This window comes from Nesoenas mayeri (assembly GCF_963082525.1).
Source record: "Nesoenas mayeri genome assembly, chromosome: Z".
Lineage (NCBI taxonomy): Eukaryota > Metazoa > Chordata > Aves > Columbiformes > Columbidae > Nesoenas > Nesoenas mayeri.
Window position 1 is genome coordinate 1,566,975 of NC_137542.1, and position 22,344 is coordinate 1,589,318.

Consider the following 22,344-nt stretch of genomic DNA (forward strand, 5'->3'; position numbering starts at 1 on the left):
AAGGACTGTCAAGAGAGAAGAGGGTGGTGTTGAAGACAGTGGGGATGCTGGTACAGGAGATGCTGCGATAAGGGAGCACACACAACTTGTGATGTGAGAGGAGGGGCCTGGAGGGGGGAATGTGAAACAGACAAACACCTTGAAATAAGAGAGGGTTCAAAATGCGTGTACAGGACCATCTCAGAGGGAAGTAAAAGACACAGCAATGGGTTAGTCCTATGCAAGAAATGACGTGTGTAGCTCTGTAGTTGCAGAAGCATGTACTGGTGCTATCAAAAAGTTAGATCAGCATTACGGTTTTCTGTTCTGGTGGAAATTGTACCTACGAGGCTGATGTCCTGCCTCAGCTGTGGTTGAAGGAAGGCATAGTAAAAGCCAGTCCTTAATCAGAAAAACATAAAATATAAACAGGACAAAGGAGAGGAAGGGAATAATATTCCTGTTTAAATCAAATATAAAGAATAGGAGATGGTGATTTACCCAACTCCTGCTCTACGGTGGAGTTAATGTGTAGTAGACCTAGGAATGGAACTCTACTCACAAGAGGGTAACACTTGCACCTGAATATAAGTATGTGTATATTTATGATTTAGAGAGTTAGAGAGCACTGTGCTGGTGGTGCATAGAAGACTGGTAAATCAGGCCAGTTTCACACATGGAAGCAACACTTTACTAGTCTGACGTTAATAAACAATACACATAGTACTTAGTAGTAATTTTCACACAAGTTTAAGACAGTTAGTCCTTAACAAGCTTATCCCAAACTGTGAGTAAAGAGCACCACGAGGCTGGTGCAGCACAGCAGTCAGCACTGGCTTGGATCCTGTATGGTCTTTGTTACTGAAGCGTCCTTGAGCTCGTTAATGAGGGAAAGCATCAACCCAATAAGCAGCTTCACTCCAGATTTTCTTCTTTGTGTCTTATATTTCTTACCATCCTCCTCAAAGAGCCAGGGAGGATCTTATTTCCTTTGAAGGAAATTGGAAGGTTTTTCTTTTTTGCCCCCTAGTGAATTGATTTCATTTCAGGACAAATGTCAACTACATATCTTCACACTTACTCCTCTATCTCCATGTCATCATTCAGCAATGGGATTCTTTAAATGCTTTGTGTGCACAAGTACTTAGAAGTGCACAAATAAAAAAAAATAACAAAAATTATAGAATACTTACTTAGAAGAACATTTAAATTTCAAATTTTACTTTGTGTGGGCTTATTTGGAGTTTAGGGATACCTGCCCTTCCTGAATGTGCAGATTTTACCATGTTACTCAGCCACATGCTCATAATTTTTAGTACCTCTGTTCTTTTGGAATCCATCTCTATATCCTTGTGTCTAGTGTTCATCAAAAGGGAGGTTAGTCGGATCAGGCTATGTTTTCTAATGCCTGCCCATGCAATTAGTCTGAAGAGCAAAGAGAGAGAAAGAATAAACTCAAAACCTAGCATTTCAGTATTTAGAGTGTTTTCAAGTACAGAAGGTAAGATATTAGTTTAGAGATCCGGAACACAGCGTGTCAGAGGCGATGCTCCTGACAAAAGTGAATATGAAGTATTTTGTGTAGTTCCAGGGTTAATTTCAGATTACTCATTGCTGCTTCATGTTAATGCATAATAGTTGTACTGAGTTTTATTCTTAATATAAACAACACAAATGCATTTCACAATATATGCAAGGTAGTATTTTTGCTGGAAGTGTGATGCCTATGTTTACATTTTTGGCATAGGTTAGTCTGTGGAGATGTAATTTAACATTTTACTTCCTACTGAAATGTGTAGTCCAGTTTTCAGCTGAATCAGCTGAGACACCTTTCCTTATAGAATTCATTTTTAGTGCAGGGCTTCAGTTTTGGAAAAGGTGTGTCTTTTTAATTTTTCTTTAAGAAACAGTCATAATGTAGTGCCAGTATTTGTGATTAGAGGTCCACTTCCCACCCTCTCCCCCCCAACAAAGGTCCCGGTCAGCAGAATCTTGCACACTCAGTAGTTAAACATTTCTTGTTGGATTTCTAAAGGATAATTTCCCCTTTATGTTTCTGGCCGTGTTTTATGGAGAGAACTGATTTGTTTTGATAGTATGTGGTGCCTGTTGCTTCCAGAGCCCCTGGAGCTATAAACTTCTGTTATATTTTGGTAAAGTAACATGTTAATCTCCTACCTGTTTGTGATACCAGCTCTTAAAACCTTGTTAAAATAGAAAAGTAATGTGAGCAGATTTTATTTTTTGTTTGTTTGTTTGTTTTAAAAGCAAGGGCATCATACTACATAAGCATTTTCAGTATTTTAAAACATTTTGTTAAGCTGTCAAAGTGAAATTATTTTCCCCATTTCAGAAGTCACATAAAAGAAATTTCACTTAAATGAAATTGAATAAAATGTGTGTTACAAACATGAACATTTGGTATTTTTCTCTAATAAATTTTCCTGTCCCTTCATAATTATTTTTATACCACAGAGTATCTGCTTCTAATTCATCTAGGACGGACTCCTGTATCTGTCACAGGCATTTCGAGAGAGTACTGAGACCTCTTAATAATTTCGAACTGTGATTTTTTGAAATAGTCAGAAGCTCTAAAAATATCTGAACGAACTCCCATGTTTTCTAAATTATGTTTATCTCCACTAGTATGAATAACATACAAATTTGCTAATTAAATCTTCTTATCCAGTTATTCAAGAGACAATTATAGTTATTTTCTGGCACCTATTCTGGTGTCCGCTGTGATGATGCATGGTGACTAACTTGCAAATTAAGAAACAAACAGCGTAGCAGCCTGAAACTATGGGTGATTTCAGTTAGAAATGAGAAATAAATGGCTGAGAACTGAGTCAAAGTCCACAGTAGAATTTGTAAGAAAGATGACAATGAATATGTGGTATTAAGAAATAGCGTTTCTTCAAATGAGGGTAGGATGTATTGTCAGTAAATGGACTAAACCATGTAATTTAAAGTTCTCCATGAACCTGGAGAACACCAACAACTGGTGTAATTTAATAGTTCTGTCAGTGTGACAACATTTGGTTATTAACAGAGAAAGGAATGACATTATTTTTATATTTTTTTTTTATTTAAAGGAAAAAATTATAAACATTTATTAAGTGTTTTTTTTTGTGAAATGTATATGACTTGCTGCATACAATTGTATTTATAGAAAGGCACTGGCTCTTATGTAATAGTTTTTTTTAAAGAAAAATTGCCTTATCTAAAGAACTGCTCTCAGTGCCTCACTCATCTTCTTTGAAAAAAAGTGAAAACTGAAAAAATTGGTAGTCAAATACCCTTTCTTAAGAGAACAAAAAGTGGAATATATAAAATAATTTGATGTGCAAAGTATTAGAGAAAACATTCACAATATAACCAATAATGTCTTCAGTATCGTTGAAGGTGACAAAATACAATTTTTTAGTATGATTTTTAAGTAAGCTTTAAGGAATCTGTTAACTGAAAGGGGAAGAAATGAAAGCAACAGTAACAAATCAGAAGGATACAACTCCCTTTTTCCTCCTTTTCCCTCTTCTTCCCTTTCCCATCTTGCATACTGCCTTGCTGGAAAGAGCTTGGAAAACTTATTTTTAAAGATATATATCAGTTAAGGAGTAAACAATGTATTTAATAACAATCTTTCCTCTTACAGTTTGTATGTGACTGATTATTCTCAGCGAAAATCCTTTGTCTCTTTTGCACTTCATGGTGAATTTGCTGGTAAACGTCAAACAAGAGCAGCAAAGGTTTCTTATGAATTCAAAGATGGAAATTGCATCTTTAAGATGAGGCTGAAAATACCTGACACATTCTAGATCATGTGTGCTCCACTATAAATACTCTGGTGTACAAGGTAAAATAAAGTAGAGTGTTGTTACTTTACTTACGTTGGTGTTTTTATGTCTTGTTTTTTCAAGGAGAAAGGAACAGAAGCTTAACAGTGCTTTTGGAGTTGAAAATTGTAGGTGAAGAAGCAGGATTTGGCTGCATTGCCCTGTGATATCCTAATGATACACTAACCAAAGGGCAGTATGGCATGAAGCCTTTACAAGTTATGTCAGCAAAAACTAATTTAAACTTTTAAAATAAGAAAGGAAAATATTAAAAGAAAAAAAAAAAGAAAAAGGGAATTTAATTGACACAGTTGTCAGTAAAATGTTTCCTATGACCTTGTACAGAGTTTAGTAAGAAGCTTTAATTACAGTATTTGTGGAAAAAAAAAAAGTCCATGACATTTATACTACTAAACCATCCTGTAAGACTATGACTATAAACTCGGACTCACTTAAGAGACATCTCTATGGAGAGTTTCTGTATTTAGTTCTTATAAAATTGACATTTTTCAAACTCTCAGCTTTAAATTGATAAGTAATGGAAGAAAATAGAATGTGTGGGAGTGAAGGGACTGAAATGCAGCCTACCTTTTAAAAGCTGTGGTCACAGACTTTTTTGTGATTATTTTTAAATATAATAGTTTCATTGGGAGTCTATTTCCTGTTAAAATTCTAACAACTCTATATATGATCTACTGAACCATAAGACCTCAAAGGTCTTGAAATGTCTTTCTTTTAAACACCATTGTCCTCAAAGAGTATTGTGTCAGGATGGAGGATTTTTTTTGAAAAACAAGAAGAGAAAAGGCTTTTATGGTGTAGTGTAGAAGTAGCTAGTATGTATTTGTAAGGGTTTTAGTTGAAAATGGTATATGTTAGGTTCTTTACCAGCGTGTTAAAAGATTAGCTCCTTCAGTACAGCCCTTATAAATCTGTGCAATTTTAGACATACGTGAAAAGCAAGACAGGAAGGCTGCAGGTGTTTTCGAGAGTGTAGTTCTGAGGAGGATTTGGGGGTTACTAAGTAATGCCTCTTCTTTCTGACTTTACAAGTGATAAAAAGTGAGAGAACTCGCTTATTGTCCCTAAATAGCATTTTTTATTGCCATGATTGAAAAGACAATTCCGCAGTAGATGTACCATTAGTCTCATACCTAGGAAATATATTCTTGTCCTTCAGAAAAAACAAAACAAAATGCCATGCAGTCTTTCTGGGGGAAAAGTATTATTGTTCCAATTTTCTTGTACCAGTATGCAAAATTTACCCAATATCTATGATCCTCAGCTGTAGCTGTAGAAATTACACTGGATACTACTTGCTACTTTGAAATTATTCTAGTTATTTTATATTTTCTTGGCAAATACCATTAGTCATAAAAAAGGATGATAAGAAAATGTACAGTAGGTATTTCTAACTACGCTTCTAAGAATCTCCTGTCTATGGATTAGTGATCACTTCAGTCTGCTGATTGGTGATTATTTTTGTAATTTAAAAGTATTTTCACAACATCCATCATTCATAAAGTGTATCCATTTGTCAATGAGATTGATGAATGTAGTCTTAATCAGGTATAATGGCAGAATACAACTTTAGAATGTGTTTATGTGTGTGTGGCAATGGCGGAAAAGTGGATTATTGCATTTTTTTGGTAAGGCTGTAAATCATATCTAAAGCAGATGATGTTGCACCAGGTTTTTAACTTACTAAATATAATAGAACTACAGGCACAAAAAAGGATTCTGTGAGAAAAGGTGTCTTGAATCCGCTTTTCATATCTACTAAAGAAAGCCAGAAAAGAAAAATAAGCAAAAAGACACACTTGTGTACAAACAGTTGTTGTGACACTTGTGGTTTTGGTGACTATAACAATTAGTAAGAAGGTAGAGAAAGCCACTAAGTTTTCACAGGTAGGATGCTGAAAGTTTGTGGACGTCTTGTCTAAGAACAGCTTGTTCATAAATGTGGAACCTGGGATGCTGAGCCCTGTGAGACTCCAGGTATGGGGTAAGTGGCTGAGAGGAGAAGATGATACAGGGCTGTTTCACTCCAGAGCTGCTCAAAAAATGGCCATTTCTTCTCTTCTGGAGGTTATAAATCACGTTATGCTTTATTCCTGTCTTCCGACATAACTCCTCAGGAGTTTCCTTCCAACTCCAGATGGCGTGTGCCTCTTTTGAAGTCACTGCCTTTGACCAATAGTGTTTGATTAAGTTTATGTAAATGAGAATTCTCTCCTTACCAGTCACAATAGCAGGAAATCTAAAAAAGCCGTGCTGATTTCTTTGCTTTGTATTCTCAACATTTCACTTGGTGTGACTCAAAGAACGGGGGAGAGGCAATAGGGAGGACTCATGGATCTTAGTTTTAAGTTCTTTTTTGTACATACACCTAGAAAAGAGATCTCAGCAATAAAGTCTGAAAAACCCACAGATATTAAAAATAATAGCATATGCTACTTATCAGAAATGCACTCTAGCTGATATTTAAAACAGAAAGATCCAGTCCTTTTTCAAGGCTTTAGACAATATTGATGATTCAATGGCTGATATAGCTGCCTTAGATAGAACTGCTTTCTGATATTACAACTTTAGACAGAAGGCACAGCTTTCTATTTCATCCACAGTGAGGAGTGTGTTTCTTCAGGCCCACTGTGGGTTGTATCTTATTCCCACTGTCTTATTTGCCGTGTCTTATAATGGCAGAATTTGGGAGAAAAACTGTGTTCGATACGGTTAAAAATTTAATTATAGATGAGAATCTCTTTTTGAAAGATATAAAGGAAAATGTGTTATTGTGTGTGGTGAGTAATAGCCAATTAATATAAAATTAACATTTAAATATAAGTTTGTGACAACAGCAAATGTGGGAAGTCTGCAGGGGGAACATTACAAGATGTTTCTAATAAAACTTGTTTCAAAGTTATTTGTGGCATTCAAAATATTTTGTAAATGATACCTTAATGAAGACTATTTTTTGTATGCATAAAATGTTTGGGGATTTTTTTACTAGAATTATTTGGTATTCTTTTTGTAAAAGCTGCAGGTGCTTCAGCAAAGTGTGGAAAATTGGTGAATATAAAAAGTAAGTTGGAAAATTTAAATAGAGATTTTCAATACCTGCCTATTAGCAGAACCTACGTTGGATTCTGTTGTTTTATAGATAGAATTTTTAATTTCTTTTACCAGACGTTGTTTTAAACAGTGATACAATTTTAAACAGATTTTTGCCACAGAAAATTGAGTAAGAAGCTTTTACTGTGTTAGGGCAGAGCTTGAGAAATTATAATTTTAAAATTTATTTCTTGTGTAAGCCCTATGTGGTTTCCAAAAAAGACTTTAAATATTCAGACGATGCGGAGTCTGGAACAGTAGGAATTTCACATTGAATGGTATTATCTCAAGCCATTGCCATTGCTGTCGCTGCCTGCGGTGCGGTTGCCGGTGACATCTCTGTGCTGTAAAGCAGCTGGGAACGGTTGTGTAACTAAAGACAGATAAAGGAAATCATTGTTAAGATGATGATTTGAAAGTGTAAGCTGAGCGATGAAAAATCTTGTCAATTCTCTCATCCCCTTTTAGTTTTACAAGGATGCTAGGGCAATAAAGAGATATCTCATGTAACATAAGAAGCAGTATCAGAAAAAAAGCTTCAATGATTTGACTGGCTCTCTGTATATGTAGTGCCGCAGTTTGAAATGTCCCTGTCTTCAAATCACGGGTACATTGACACCCTCTGTTTAAAGTAGTGATAACAGTAATAATTTTATTTTATTGTCCTGAATCTGGGTGCAATGAGAGCTCTAGGAGTAAAACTCATATAGTGCTAAAATAAGTTTTCAAATATTTAGATTGGCTGTAAAGTAACAGTCCAGAAAATTTGATTGCTGTGGTGCTTGGATTGCGCTTAGACAAAGCATTTTGTGATGAATATGGGATATTGTATATTGAAAAAATGTTGCTAAATGAACAATTTTTGTAGATAATTTATTGATTATTTTGTACAAGTTATTGATTAAATTCAAAATACAAATACTTATTTAAAAGTTGTCTTGAAAATATATTTTAAGTATTTGGAAATAAGAGTCTCATTATATGAGAGCTAAGATAGTACATTGGCACTGAGTGGAATTAATGGCAGGTCATGAGTTCCTTAACTCTTGAATGACTTTTTAAAGACTGAATCATGAACTTGTAGATTAATGAGATTCAGTTTATACAAATCTTGGTTTAGAAATCACTGATTTGAACAGAACAATATCAGTCTGCTGGTTTTTTTAATCCACTAAAAAGCTTTGTTTATGTATGTATGATCATGATGAAAACCAGAAGCTATGATAGAACAAAGTCGTTTTTCCTGTAATCAGGCAGCTAAATTATCATAATGAAATGGAACATTGTCACAGAGGCACCCCGAGGTTAGTTTAAGAGACAACGAGGTCCAAAACAACTTTTGTTAAACTGGTGAGAAACAGGGTTTTAGCACTCCAAAGTGACTTAAATACAGGTTCGGATATCAGTTGAGGAAAATTATTAAGGGGCAGCAACTAATACAACAGGTGGCCCATAGTGTGCATGCATGTGGCTTCACCCAAAACAATTCCGGAGCCAGCCCTAAGTCCCGGAGAAGAACACACGGCATGAACACGGTGTGGGGTTATTTGTAAAGAGATACGCGTACTCGTAGTGAGTACAGGAAGTGTACACTCGCGGTTGTGCGAGGGTAAATTTACAATACACTCACAATCCTGCGAGGGTTTATTTACTTACATGTGCAAATGTGCATGGAATATCACACGTGCTTATGTGGAAGCGCGGGAGGAAAATACACTCGCGATTGTGCGAGGAAATAATTTATACACGTGCTCGTATTGAGCACGGAAAGTTACGCGTGCAAATGTGCACGGAAAGTTACACGTGCAAATGTGCACGGAAGGAAAATACTCCCGTGATTCCGTGAGGATTAATTTTTATATGTGCTAATATTGAGCACGGAAAGTTATACATGCAAATGTGCATGGAGAGTACACGTGCTTGTATTAAGCACGGAAAGTACACGTGCAAGTGTGCACGGAAGAAAAATACACCCGCGATTCTGCGAGGATTAATTTTACATGTGCTCATCTTGAGCACGGAAAGTTACACGTGCATATGTGCACAGAATAGTATAAATACACTCGCAATCCTGCGAGGGTTTTACTCTCACCCCCATGTTGGCGAGGCGAGCGCAGTCTCCATCCCGGAGGGGTCTCGGCGGCAGCATCTCGCTCGTGCTCCGAGAGACCCGCGACAATGGGCGGAGTCTCGATGAGAATCCCGTTTTTATATTGGCTGATCAGATCTGACTGTGGGCATTCCAGAAGCTTCTCTGCGCCCCCACGCTGGCTGCGGGTGCCCCTGAAGCCTCCAAACATCCCCACACTGGCCGCAGGCGCCCAGCGGCTCCTGGCGCCTCGGCGCTCCCTTCTCCTAACGGCCCTGGCCAGGAGCTCTGGGGACAAACAAAAGCAGCTGTTGGCCTCAAGGAGCAGAGAGAGGGAGATGTGCCTGCTCCTCCACACTGAAGGAGGGAGGGGGGTTTGCATTCTGCCACAAACATGTTTTCTCATTTTATTCTTCAGCTATTAGACAGAAGCTTGGTATTTAATTCTCTCTTTGTTCAACCATTTTTGTTAAAATTACTTGGGGTTCATTTAATTAAGATTGTTAATTATTAATTTTTCAGTCTTCTGGAATGAGTCTTCTATATACTGCCTCATACTCTGGCCTTAACAAGTTAGAAATATGGGCAATTAAGACCTTCTACCATGTATACATCATATACTTAATGTGATACCCCACAAATTGTAGGTTCCTTTAAGTATCTGCCAGTGCTTAAGTAGTAGATTCTGTTAAGTAGATAACTTGTTTAGATTGTTTCGTAGGCAGCAGCGCGTGTATAAAAGCCTGGATTTCATTGAAACCTCAATGGGTTTGTTTTGTCATTGTTCTGATTTGCCAGAGTAGGTGCAATTGTGCTCAGAGACAGATCTCTTTGGATCTGCGTTGTATGAAACCGTTCACTGCCTAAGGCTTCTTGGTTTACTCAGAGTTTGCGTTTACTGAGAGTTCGGGCATTTGAATACCCAGGAAAGTCTAAAGTCTACTTGGAAGTTTAACAAAGTGTGATAAAACATTATGATAAACCATAAAATCTGAATTTAAACTTACTACTTTAGCTCTGCTATGGTTTTCATGAACACGTGTATACTATAATTTTATTTCAAAGGGCCTAACAGCCCGACTAATTAATTTTCCATTAGACTTAGGCAATTGATTCAGAGGAAACTCCAGGAGAATTGAAGTTTAAAACTACATTTAGGGTTGTTGTTTTTTCCCTCCCCAAGGTGTTCTGTGTAACTGTAATATCTTCCACGTTTGATGCTGTCCTGTGATATCTGAAACCCACTGAAGCCAAAACAAGAATCTTAACTGTATGAAGGGCCATAGGGAAATAAAGGAGTAACAGTACTCAGTATTTATTAATAAATAAGTCTGATGATGTTTACAAAGTTTCTAGAAATGCTGGAATGGATTTGTGTGCTGTAACCTAGCAATGTTTAATCCAGTACAATGAAGGACTCATAATTTATATTTAAAAATAATAGTGTTTGTGTCAAAAAGTGGGATGTATCTGTAAGCCACAGATCTACAGTATGTTTGACTATGAATCTGTAGTTAAATAATGTGATTTATACATAGAGGCATATTGTACATGTGTAAATTCAACAGAAGTGCTCATACCAAAAAGTATTCAAGTTTTAGGTCCACGCAGTTTTTACAAACTTTATGTCTGAGTACAAATGCTTATTAAAGTAAATATGATCATTAGAAACTTATCTTAGAAATCCCTTGGAATTTCCCATGTATGTTTGCAGTGGAAGGTTTTTGCAATGACCTTTGTTGAACTGTTGTATCAGAATGAAGAAATATCCAATTTGAACTGAGTATCATTTCATATAGGACTTCTATGAGAAGAATGCTTCCCTTTTGTTGACATGGAAAAAGAAAACACTAAAAAGATAAAAAAAGGAAGAAGTGCTCTTCCGTTGTAAACGCTATATGAATTCAAAAAGCAAGAAGTATCTCTTGTATCAACTTCAATATTCTATAATGTTGTTTCAAATAGGCCTAATTGTTTTTGATAAAAATTGGTTCTTAACGTCAGGCTTGTTAGAAGTGGGGAATTGTACAGAGGAGTTAAATTGCGTTGATACTGTGGGTTAAATATTTCTTTTTAAGCTACACCGTGTAGAGGTGAAGATTCTTGAGTAGCTACCAAATGGATTGACAGCTACATCATTTTAATGGCGATGAGTGGTCCTCTAACGTGTTTTGAAAAGAACTGCACCTATTACAGACAGGGACTCATTGAGTCACATCTGAAGAAAGTTCTCCAAGACCATTTGTCTCAAAACGTACAATATTTCACTATAATGGTAAACAGAAATACGATGGGATGATACTTCTTACGCAGCTTAATAACAAGTGTGAAATTAACCTCCTTTGCAGAAGAAATGGGTTACTGCTGTCTAAAAGAATTCATAGTTTCACCCATATTGATTTCAAATAATACAGATTTTAAGAAATAGGTTTATTTCTTACCATTTGTTTCTTCCCATCAGAAGAGAGCTGTGTCACACTGGCTGCTGGGGCACGGGATAACCACAGTGATGGGAGGGACTGATGGTTGAGTTTCCATCAGAGTCCAGGGTGTCAGGTGCTTAAAACCAACTAGCGCACCCAGGGCCCTGACACTGGTTACGCTAAATAACAGTACAATTTCTGCTCAGTTTGAGTTAATTTACATCTTGATGTGCTTATTTTTTCCTCTGAAACATTTTTTTGTTTTGCTTCTTCATATGATAGTTATGACACAGAGAAATACTTAGATTTTCGTAAGAAGAAATTACTATTGACCATCTGAAACAATATTTGAAAACGGAATAATCCCGTTTTCCCCCCCATAAACCAAGACTGAAAGGAATAATTACCTTGTTTTGACAAGTGAACAGTAGAAGTATGACATAGAAATCTTATAGAAATGTATACATGAAAACTAGGCTGTCATGTTTACAAGGTGATTTTTTTCATATGATGAATTTTTCAAGCAGTAAGTGGTCTTTAAACTGTATTGATAATTTTCTGAGGAACACAGACTTCTTTTGGCTATCCTTTAAAGAAAAGAGTTAGGAATAAATATAAATATAAATATAAATATAAATATAAATATAAATATAAATATAAATATAACATTTTTATTGTGCTGCGGTCTCTGAATAGTTCCAACCTATTGTTATGTTTGCATTACATGTGTCTATAATAGAGGACATTTAATCCCAGTCACTGACTGTTCTGCAAGCATACTTGAATCAAAGGTGGGCTTCAGTTGCAGGTATTGAATGCAGTTAGCATCATATTCTGTATAAACTCAGAGATATTCCTGAAGACAAAAGGGAATGGATTTGTGTGATCATGTCTGAATATAAGTATTTTGGATGTATTTGTTTACACCCAGACTTTTTAACCAGAAGGGTGACTAAATGTTGAAAATATCGAAAGTCTTTCAGTTGTTTGTGAAGAGATATTCTGTAGCTTCTGAGAATTTAAGAAAATTACATATCCATGAAATATTTTGTAGTGTAGTGCTGTTAATTCAGATATGCAAGATACTGACTTTAAAGGACCTTCACATTTGTTCTTCGTTTTGAAAGAGCAAAACCAGAATCAGTAGTGTCATTTCTGCTGAAGAAAAGTTCGATTCTGCTGCTTGTAGGTCTACACTCATATTTGACCAAAAGCTATTTGACTTTGCATCTTAATTTGATGTTCTTTTGCTGCATGTGTCTTGTAGTCTGTTCACTTCGAAAAACTCTCAATCTATTTTTCTAGTAGTGCCTCTAGGTAATTTTGGAACCAAGACTCTAATTGCTTCATAAAAGAATATTGCTTGTAAGAGGAATAGTGTATTTATTAATTCATTGTATTTTGCTGCCCAGACATTCAGTGCATCTGAATACTTATGATTGTTCCTCATGTTGCTACTGCAATATGAATAGTATTATTAAATACTAAATAGTAGACATGAAATATACTGCTTATTAAGAAGTTTCCACATTTTATGTAATTTTGTCTTTAACTTCAGTAGCAAGTCATCACTGGTTGTAGAAGTAACTGCATTGTTTCTCAAAGAAGAGAATGCAGAAAAAACAGAAAAGAGGGAAAAATAACTCTGCTCATGCCTTCCTTCTGATACAGTTTTCTGATACAGTGTTTGAGGAGGCCAGTGGATTAAACCTGTGTTTTGGCAAAGTATTTGTTGAGTAAAATGTGTGCAAAGCAACATGATATTTGCTTTCTAGTTATTTGCGATGGTGCAATGATTAATTTCCAGAAAGCAGTTACTCCTTGGACAGAAATTATAAGCACACAAAATAAATTTACCCTCTAAGATATCTTTTTTAAGGTTTCCAGTTATAATAGTGAGAATTATCTTTCTGAATCTTTTAAAAAAATAAGGAAAGCTGCTTGGATGAAGGTAAAAGAACTGACCTTTTAAACCAGAAAAGACAAGGTATTAGGAAATTTATGTCTGCTTTTATTTTATGGGGGTCCCTCTCTGTAGCATTCTACTCAGAATCATGCACAAGGTTTACTATTCAACACTGTTTTATATCTCACTACATAAATGTTTCCCTTATTAATCCAGTATTTTCAAGGAGCTGAATGGTGTGTATTTTGATACTTCTAGTCTGAATTTTTTCATTATTTAACCACTTGTCTGTATTTATTTTGCAGATTTTGAAAATGGAATGGGGAGGAGAATATTCTCTAGATTCTTCCAATTTAGACTGTTTGTTAAATATCCTTCCTGGAGAATTGGAGTTTCAACAAGTCCTTAGTGATCTTGATGAAAAAATAAAGAAGAATTCTTCTAGGTAAATAGTATTCTATTTGTATCCAAAATAGTAGTGAAAGTCATTACATTTAGAAAATATTACTTTTCTTTCTAGTTGTAATTTAAAATGCTGATAATTATTTCAGTAGTAATTTTACCTTAACCACTTGAGCATTCAACAATTTTTTAATGCCATATAATTTTTGTGCTATGGTCTTTCTCTGCATGGTATTTTTAACAGTTGAATCATCTTAATCTTAGGAATTATTGCAGTAGGTGTGATAGTGTAGGAAGAAAATATGTATTCCCATGACAGTTGTATTTCCTACAGCTATGAGGTAGAATTTTTATTCACTAAAAGAGCTACAGAATTTCACAGAAAAGAAAAACTTGAACTCTGTGTGTTCTTTAAGCATTTCTAATGGAAGCAGAAAAAGCAAGTAAGTTAATATATATAATAGTCCTTATATAAGCCTTTATTTTACTTATTTCAGTTGAACTTTTATGCTGCAGTAGAAGATTTTCTAACTAGAATTTGTTTTGTAATGTATTTCATTGTCCACTTCTTTGTAACATACTGGTTTCCAAAACTCAGTGGTATAGCAACAGTGCAGTGCTGAAAGGGTGGTTTTTTATGTGAATTTTTGTATGACTACAAAAAAAAACCAGCTCAAGGAGGTTCTGTGCCTTATTTGAAAAGTGGTGCCGGTGTTTTGTGGCTAAACACTTCAGTACCTTTAAAATACATGGATCTGTGAAAGATGCCCTTAGGCAAATAAGCTAATTGCCCCTTTAAAAAACAAATCTACGTTCAGAGAAGCAACAAATAGCATAATTTTGTATTAAACTTTGAAAGTACTTGCCTTTGGATAACAGTGCACGTCATGGAGTTGTATGAGTTCAAGGAATGCCCATCGTGTTTTAAGATTGTGTAATTTTAACGAAGCTCCCATTTGTGAGAGGTCTTTGTTTGCTCCCAAACAGCTCCCTGAAGAATGGGGTAAACTCACTGAAAACTGATTTAGGTCATCTTTGAATTACTCATATTCCTTATGCTAGGCTGAGAGATTTTTCAGGCTTCTTATTTATATTGCTCTTATCTCACATTTTGAACATTTTCATTTAAAAACTTAGTATTCACAAATGTCCTTGTGACAGCCATAATCCCAGGGTAGCAGTGACGATGATGATCTGCGAAATACGGTATTTTGGACCACTGCGTAGTGCAGTTTCATACAACAAATTTCCAGCTATTGACATCAGTGAAATGTAGATACTTACAGTTTAGTTGATGTCATAACACAGCTATAGGTACTTAAGTTTTGAGTTCATATGGTGTTGCATATCTGGGAAAAAACAACATTTTTGGCAGATGTGTTGTCACCTCTTCAGCTACTAAGTAGGAGTGATTTTGTCATCATTATACAGAGGCAGCCTGAGAGTTAGATAAGAATGAGTTTTTGGATTTGTTTCAGATATGTATAAAATGTATGCGCCTGGCTAAGAAAATTCTGGCCATGAGAAAGCAGGACAACTGTTATTCTAATGGTACTTTATATCAGTTAAAATTTTATATTACATTTTACATTAACAATGTCTCAGTGGAAATATTTGTACATTTTTAAGATGGCTGAGTGTCCTTGTCTTAGGTACATAGTCCTAAAAACTGGAAGGGCCTCTCAGTAAAAGTTTTGTAAGATCCAAACAATATTTTGTCCAAGGAGCGCAAGAAATTGGATTAGGGTGTGGTACACAGCAGTGCACATCAGGAAAAGCTTCGTGTTTCTGCTGAATTGACACTTAAGCTAGTTTTTAAACTAATTTTCACAAGGAAAATCAGAAAGTAGCCCTGCAGTTACCAAGTTGATATTTTGCTCCTGTAATATGTCAGTTTCAGAAATGAAGAGGAGTTTAAAAGAAGATGGACAGCAGCTGATGTGACTTTTAAATTAAAAAGAGTCCTTTTATTGCTAATATATTAGAGGTAGCATGGAATGAAATCATTTTCAAGTTACCATTGATCTTTGTAAGTGGTATGATAAGAGCAGCTCTATACGCTATGGTGATACAATTGGAATACAATCCATTTTTCATCAGATAGATTTATGATTGTATTATACCACAGAGAATAAACATAATAGTATACAGCATATATATATTTTTAAAAATAAAACATTGTGTAAAAAATTATGATCCAAAAGTGTGTAAATCACTTGAATGCTCATTTATTGCCTTCCAACTGAATAGCTTTTATAAAATTGTGTGGCACGACAAATCAGATATGGTTTCCAGCAGTTGAATTACCTTCAGTATTTTTGTATTTTACCAATTCCATTTGGTGCTATAACAAAAAAACCCATCTCGGCAAAATTATTTTATTTGTAAGTTTAGGGCAGTAAGGAGTTCATTTATTCACTATTATATAACAGAGCTCTTACTACACTTGAATGTTAACTTCATTTTTACAGCTGTTTATAGAAGCAGATGAATACGAACTCACAAAACTGTTATCATTAGTGGTGAGTTGCATGTGTAGTCTCTGGTTATTCTGAAATGTGAAGTTGTATTCATATTTTCATCAGGATGGCCGTTAGTCTTCAGTTATTCCCATTGCAATTTGGTTTCACTTCTACTGTTGATCAAAACTGAGCTGTTTTTTCCTAAATGGAGGATTAAAGATTAGTAAGTGTTAATTTTTGAGCAATCCACAGAACTAAACTTTCTGCTGATGTTTAATACTCTGAAGCAAAAAATCAGGGGCAGAGCTTGAAACCAAGCTTACAGTGCATAACTTGCAAGTGATTGTAAGCATGAAATCTGTTCAGCAGTTGATTATTTTGTGTATTCGGTTCTTGCTTTGGTGGCGACGAAGTGGCAATAGATTCTGTGAGGCTGTAGGACAGCGTGAGGTGTTCTACATATTCAACAGAACGATTACTCAGAATTCAACAAAACTATTTACTAGTAATTGTAACTCCACAATGCACTGCAGACTCTCTTCTTGTGAACCTTTTTGCAAAGGCTTAATTTGGCTTCGATCTGTTAAGACTCCAACCTGTCCCTCTCTGTAATGAACAGTAATTCAGTCATCTGTGATTTTGATGAAGGTCGTTTTTGGAAGCACCCAGTGAGGTCAATGCTAATAAGTGCTTATAGCATTGAACGTTGTACTGTAACTATTTAGTATAAATTATAATAATTATTCGGGCAACTAAGTATCTGGAAGATACCTCAATAAGGATGTTAGTGTGACATTTTCCAGTTGGCGATCATGACATTTCTGCTTGTATAGAAACACTTCTCGCTATCAATACCTCACAACAAAGGGAAGGAAGAGTTTCAGACAGGGATTTGAGCATTTTCCTGTATTGGAATTAGAGTATGCAAAGGCCTGTGTGTTTTTAGACTGAGGTGTCCTGTAACAGTTGTCTTTCTCTTTTATTTTGAAGATTTGGGTTTATTCCTCTCTGGAATTTTCAGGAAGCAGCTACACGTCACTTTCCTGTTATTCAGGAGAATTAGCAAAAATCTTGGCATCTCCATCCAAAAACCCAGTAGTGGTTGAATATTTGGAAGAATTTCAAGCTAGGGCTGATAGTAGAGGAATAAAATTTATAATTTTATCAGTTTTACTCAGACCTAATGTTTATCACAGCTCTCAAAAAGAATTTAACTCTTCTGTGTGAATGTAATATGCTTGCTATACAGGTGCATTACTGTAGAATTTAGTTGAGAATTTAGTACCTATAAAGGTATTAGAATAAAGTTACTAAAACCTTGTAAAAATGGTATCTATCTAGGCTCTGCCTTGGGCTAATTGCTGGGAATGAGGAACTACGCTGCGAAAGGAATTAATTTTATTCCTATTCATCCTGTGTTGTCTTTTTGTGTGATCATGGAGCTTGGGTTAGTTGTTTCCTCCCACCTTGCTAACTGGACAGCATGGTTTCCCAGAGATTGGCTATTTTAATACATACACAGTTTCTTAACCGCAATTTACAATAATTATAACTGAGTGAGTGTCTGAGGTGGTTACAGAAGCTGTAATCAGGTCCATGACTGCACTGCGAAACACCCCAGTTCATTTCATTTGAGAATACATGAGACAATGGATTTTTTAGCCATTGTCTTTCACTATCATGTTTTGGCCAATAGATTTGAAGGACTCCTACGTTTTATTGCCAGTCTTCTGAAATAACTTATTGAGGCAAAGCTTACGTCTTGTGGGCTGAAATATCTCAGGTCTTTACAACAAGGTTGGAAATTAAAGGTGGGCAGTGCTTCAGGTAAGGCTGATGGTTCTCATGGGGTTCAGCTGTTGAGTTGCTCTTGCTGGGGTGCAGCGAAGTCATCACTCTTCTCTTTCTCTCTAGTTTCAGTGTTATATTTAATTTACAGTTTCAGTGGATATATTCTGTAAGTAGCAAATTAGAGATATGAAATAGTTTGCAAAGTCCTTGAAGCAAGATTTGCATTTTTGTTTAAGGCCCCAAATTACTACAGGAAGAATTTTAAGAACTTATTTTTTTCAAGGTTTTAACTTTATAATAAGCCTGTAACTTTCAGACTCATATTTTAATTAACTGCTGGTTTTCAAAACAAGCATCAAGACCTGTTTGTCTTAATGGCATTTACTTGAAGAGGTAAAGTCTTTGTAGTCAGATTTTCCTTCAGCTTCATATTGATGCTTACAAAATACTGTTTGGCTCCATTCTTATTGGTCTTATTTTGAATAGAAGTCAGATTGAAAATATTATTGCATTATTATGTATTATTAGCACTGGCAGCTTTACTTTCTAGCTTTCTCCTCTGTTGTTGAGGTCACCATTGTAAAATATAAAAAGAAATTTCAACTGCTTATGCAGTTGGGTTAATGAGAGGAAGAAAATGGGCGTTCCAGAAAGAATAAGTTGGTGGTTGTATCAACTAGAATTGAACATCATTATCAGCCTGGAATCATAATAATCTCTTTTTTTTTTTCAGAATTTCAGAAATCCCTTAATTAACGCACAGTAGTGTTGAGGTGCCAGCAATGACCTCAGGAAATAGTCTGTAGATCATGTGTAATTTTCTTAATATTTCCTTTTTGCCAGGTCAGCTTTCACTAAATAAAGCAAAATGTCTGTTTCCACGTGGAAATGTAACAACAAGGAAAACGCCTGTGGGAATTACACCGGTAAAAGTATTTCCCAAAGCGTTGGATCTACTTGAAGTGTACAGCAGGTCTTCTGACACACGTTTCCAAATGATATGACTGACTTTTTATAAAATGCTGTGCTAGCAGTCAAGCTTTTCAATGAATATACATGATAATAGCAAAGTAGTACTATATTTGTGCTCCTATCTTCAAGAAACGGTGGAAAAAATACTTGCTTACGTTTATAACAAACTGTTCGTAATAACAGACATGTAAACTCTGATTCTAAAATCAGATCTCCATGAATATGAGGATGTTAAGCATAAGTAACGTGAAGTTTAAAGATAATTTCACTTTATAGCTTAGCAGTTTAATTTAACCAATCTCATTGTCATTTTATGGCTGTTCCATATGCTACATGAAATAAATTGAAACAGTGCTTGTTAGAAATTGAAAGGAGTTAGAAGATCATCCTTCAACTTACTCATAGTAATCTGAGGCAATGGAAAATGATATATGAAGACAGCAACCCTCGTTTTGATATTATGCTTTTCAAAATAATGTTGTATCAGTGTGACAGTGCTTACATGATCAGTTCCATTATAGCACTTGGTCTGCGACTGTTTATCCATTGATGCAGCCACTTGAAAAGTTCTCTCCACATGATTAGGTTGTTCCTAAAAACTGTTATATATTTAATAAATAAGAGCACCTAGGAGTTCTCAAATCGAGACTCTCTTTATAGTGGGAATACTTACCAAATGGTATTGACACGCTACTCCAGAAAAGCACTGTAATGTGCACACTGGTTATGTTACAGGACTTTGCTTAGTGTGTAAAACAAACAAACATAAACAAGCAAAACCAACCAACCAACCAAAAAAAAGAACCACAAAAAACCCCTCACTTTTAAAAATGAGAAGCTATTTCAGTGAAATAATTTTCACTGGCTTAGTGGTATATACCATTAGTACTAACCGCAGCATTGATATGCCCACAAAGGCTCAAAATACTCTTTGTGCAGGACTGAAGATTTTTTTGTTGAAAAATGGGTCAATTTTACAAAAAGCATACGAGCACTACTATCACATTTCTTCGCTACAGAGAAACGTTAATTTTTTCTTTGAGCTTTTATGTTCCACTCCTTGTTTAGTAGTTTGGTGACTATTTTTCCTGTTTCTGACTGAAAACTTGCACAGGTTCAAAGAAAAGTGGAATAATCTATGGAAGAAAAATTAATCGATGGCTGTTAAATCCTAGAACACTATCTGATTTAAGTCCTTGTGTCACAAACTGCTAGAGATTATGAAAATATTCTGATATACCTTAACATTTTGTTTTCTGTTGTTGTTTTAAATCTAAGCATGTTCATGTAATATTGAATTTTGACAAAAATCAGAAAAGAAACACCAGTGTTTTTGAGACCGTGTTTGCCTACAGTATACTGTCAAGTAAGCAGAATGAAAATATTTTTATTCAATGAGAAGAGTTTTAGTCCTAATTAATTGTTTACTTTATTGGAATAAAAGGATTAAATAAAATGAACAGACTTACCATGATTTGTACCCACAGGGAGGGCCACTGAAATTTATCTGCCTAATTCCCTTATCAGCGTTGGGACAAATTACCAAAGTACCTGGTCATGAGAAGGCTGTAGCCTGTTCATAGGTTGTGGTTTGTTGGCTTGCAGACAGATTCCTGTGTCAAATATGGGTGCAAAAACTGGTTCCTAATTGAGACGGATAGGCACAGACTAACAGTAGACCCTTGGACAAGATAAGGCAGCTGTAAAATGTGGTGACTTGATTTTCATAGAAGCATTTTGAATGGTTTACCTCATGTATTTTAAACACAAAGCAAATATATCCATGATTTTTAATTAATACGATTAAATATGGGAAAATAAGCTGCTCAAAATGGCATGCTTATTTTGATGAATTTTTTTTTTTTTTTCAGAAGTTCTATAGTCATAGTTTTGGAAACAACTTATGTATTTTTTGTCTGACATTCAAAACACTACACTTCTGCAGTTCACATTCTTATGATCATTCTTGCATTCAATAATTGTAGTTGATGCAGTTTTCATATTCAGTTTGTTATTATTTAGTACTGTGTTTTAAAAAAAGGCACAAAGTGAGACCTATCATAGATGATGTCGTGATGGCATTCTCAGAAAAAATGTACTTCTCTCTTTTGTGCCTGTTGTAGGAAACTCAAAAATAAAAGGAAATGCAGAGTATTGTTTAGCTATGAGCTTAATTTAGTGTGATCATTTCCTTATTTTTTTTTCCACTGTTTTTTTAAAATGTCAGTTCAAACTAACCGACTCGGTTCCCAAAGGTATGGATGACACTGATTTACTTTATTGCTGTTTATCAGAATCAGACAGCTTGTAGGAATTTAGGGTACATTGCATAACATCTGTAAAATAATCAAGTGCAAATCACTCAATAAAGGAGAAGATCCAGTAGAAAATCAAATAGATGCTTCTTCCACATCCTGAAAACAGCACTGCAGGCAGAATTAGGTGACAAAGTATAGTCAGTGGGTGATGTGCAGAATGGCCTTTCATCACTGATTTCTTGTTGCAAATTGATATGGGTAAATAGTGTTTAAAATTAATTTTTTTTTAATTTCATATTCAAAGCAGATTATATTTTTAATAAAAAATATTTTTACTCAAAAAAGATGACATGTCTTGGAAAACACCTTTTCCCGTACAGAGAAGTTATTGGAAAAAAATAATTCAAGATTACTATCTAATTTAAAAAAAAAAAATAGTTTTGATAATAGTATTCCTTTTTTTTTTTTTTCCTAACTGCAGGACTTTAATTTGATATTTTTGTCATGGCTTGTAATACACTTAAAGATTTGATTTGGGTTTCAGTTTCTTCCCTCCCCTCTTGTCCTTTTTTCCTCTTCTGCTCCTTTTTTGCAATCTTGTTCATTTCCCAAAACTCATCAAGTTTGAAAATGTAGGTAAAGAAAGCAGGTAAAGAAAGCAGCCATACTACGTCTCTATAAAATGGAGAGGCAAGGGGCAAGATAATAGACAAGTTTGTTTGGTCGATGTCATGAAAATAGAAAGTGATACTATCAGAAGTATCTGACGTTCAAATACCTGTAAAGACCTGAGTCTCATCTGATTCTGTAACTCTACAGAGATAGAAAGAACTACATTTTAATTTGCATTAGATTTGTATCCCTTATCAGCTGTAAGAACATAAATGGAATAAATAATGTACTCCAAAATAAAATTCTGGTGGTAGTGAGAATCACTCTGCACTTCAATAAACCAAAGCTGGCATCAGGCTTATTGTTGGCTCTGTTTGGATTAAACTTAGATCTGCCTAGATCCAGTCAATACTGTTTTTCTAACTGAAAGTATGTAAAATATTAAACATTATTAAAAAAAAAAAAAAAAGGAAAAAAAGTAGTTCTGAAATACTGAAATGGTA

General features: G+C 35.1%; 1 protein-coding gene across 1 annotated transcript in view; it reads left to right on the forward strand.

Annotated features, from left to right (window-relative positions):
• Positions 1-13,652: 13,652 nt before the first annotated feature.
• The window catches only part of KIAA0825, a gene marked incomplete at its 3' end in the record, with an annotated part of 208,245 nt that continues 199,553 nt past the window's right edge, over positions 13,653-22,344 (forward strand). Inside the window, exon 1 of the mRNA XM_080362066.1 lies at positions 13,653-13,789. Coding sequence (XP_080218192.1) covers positions 13,659-13,789 — 131 coding nt within the window. The 5' untranslated portion in view covers positions 13,653-13,658. The remainder of the gene's footprint in view (positions 13,790-22,344) is intronic.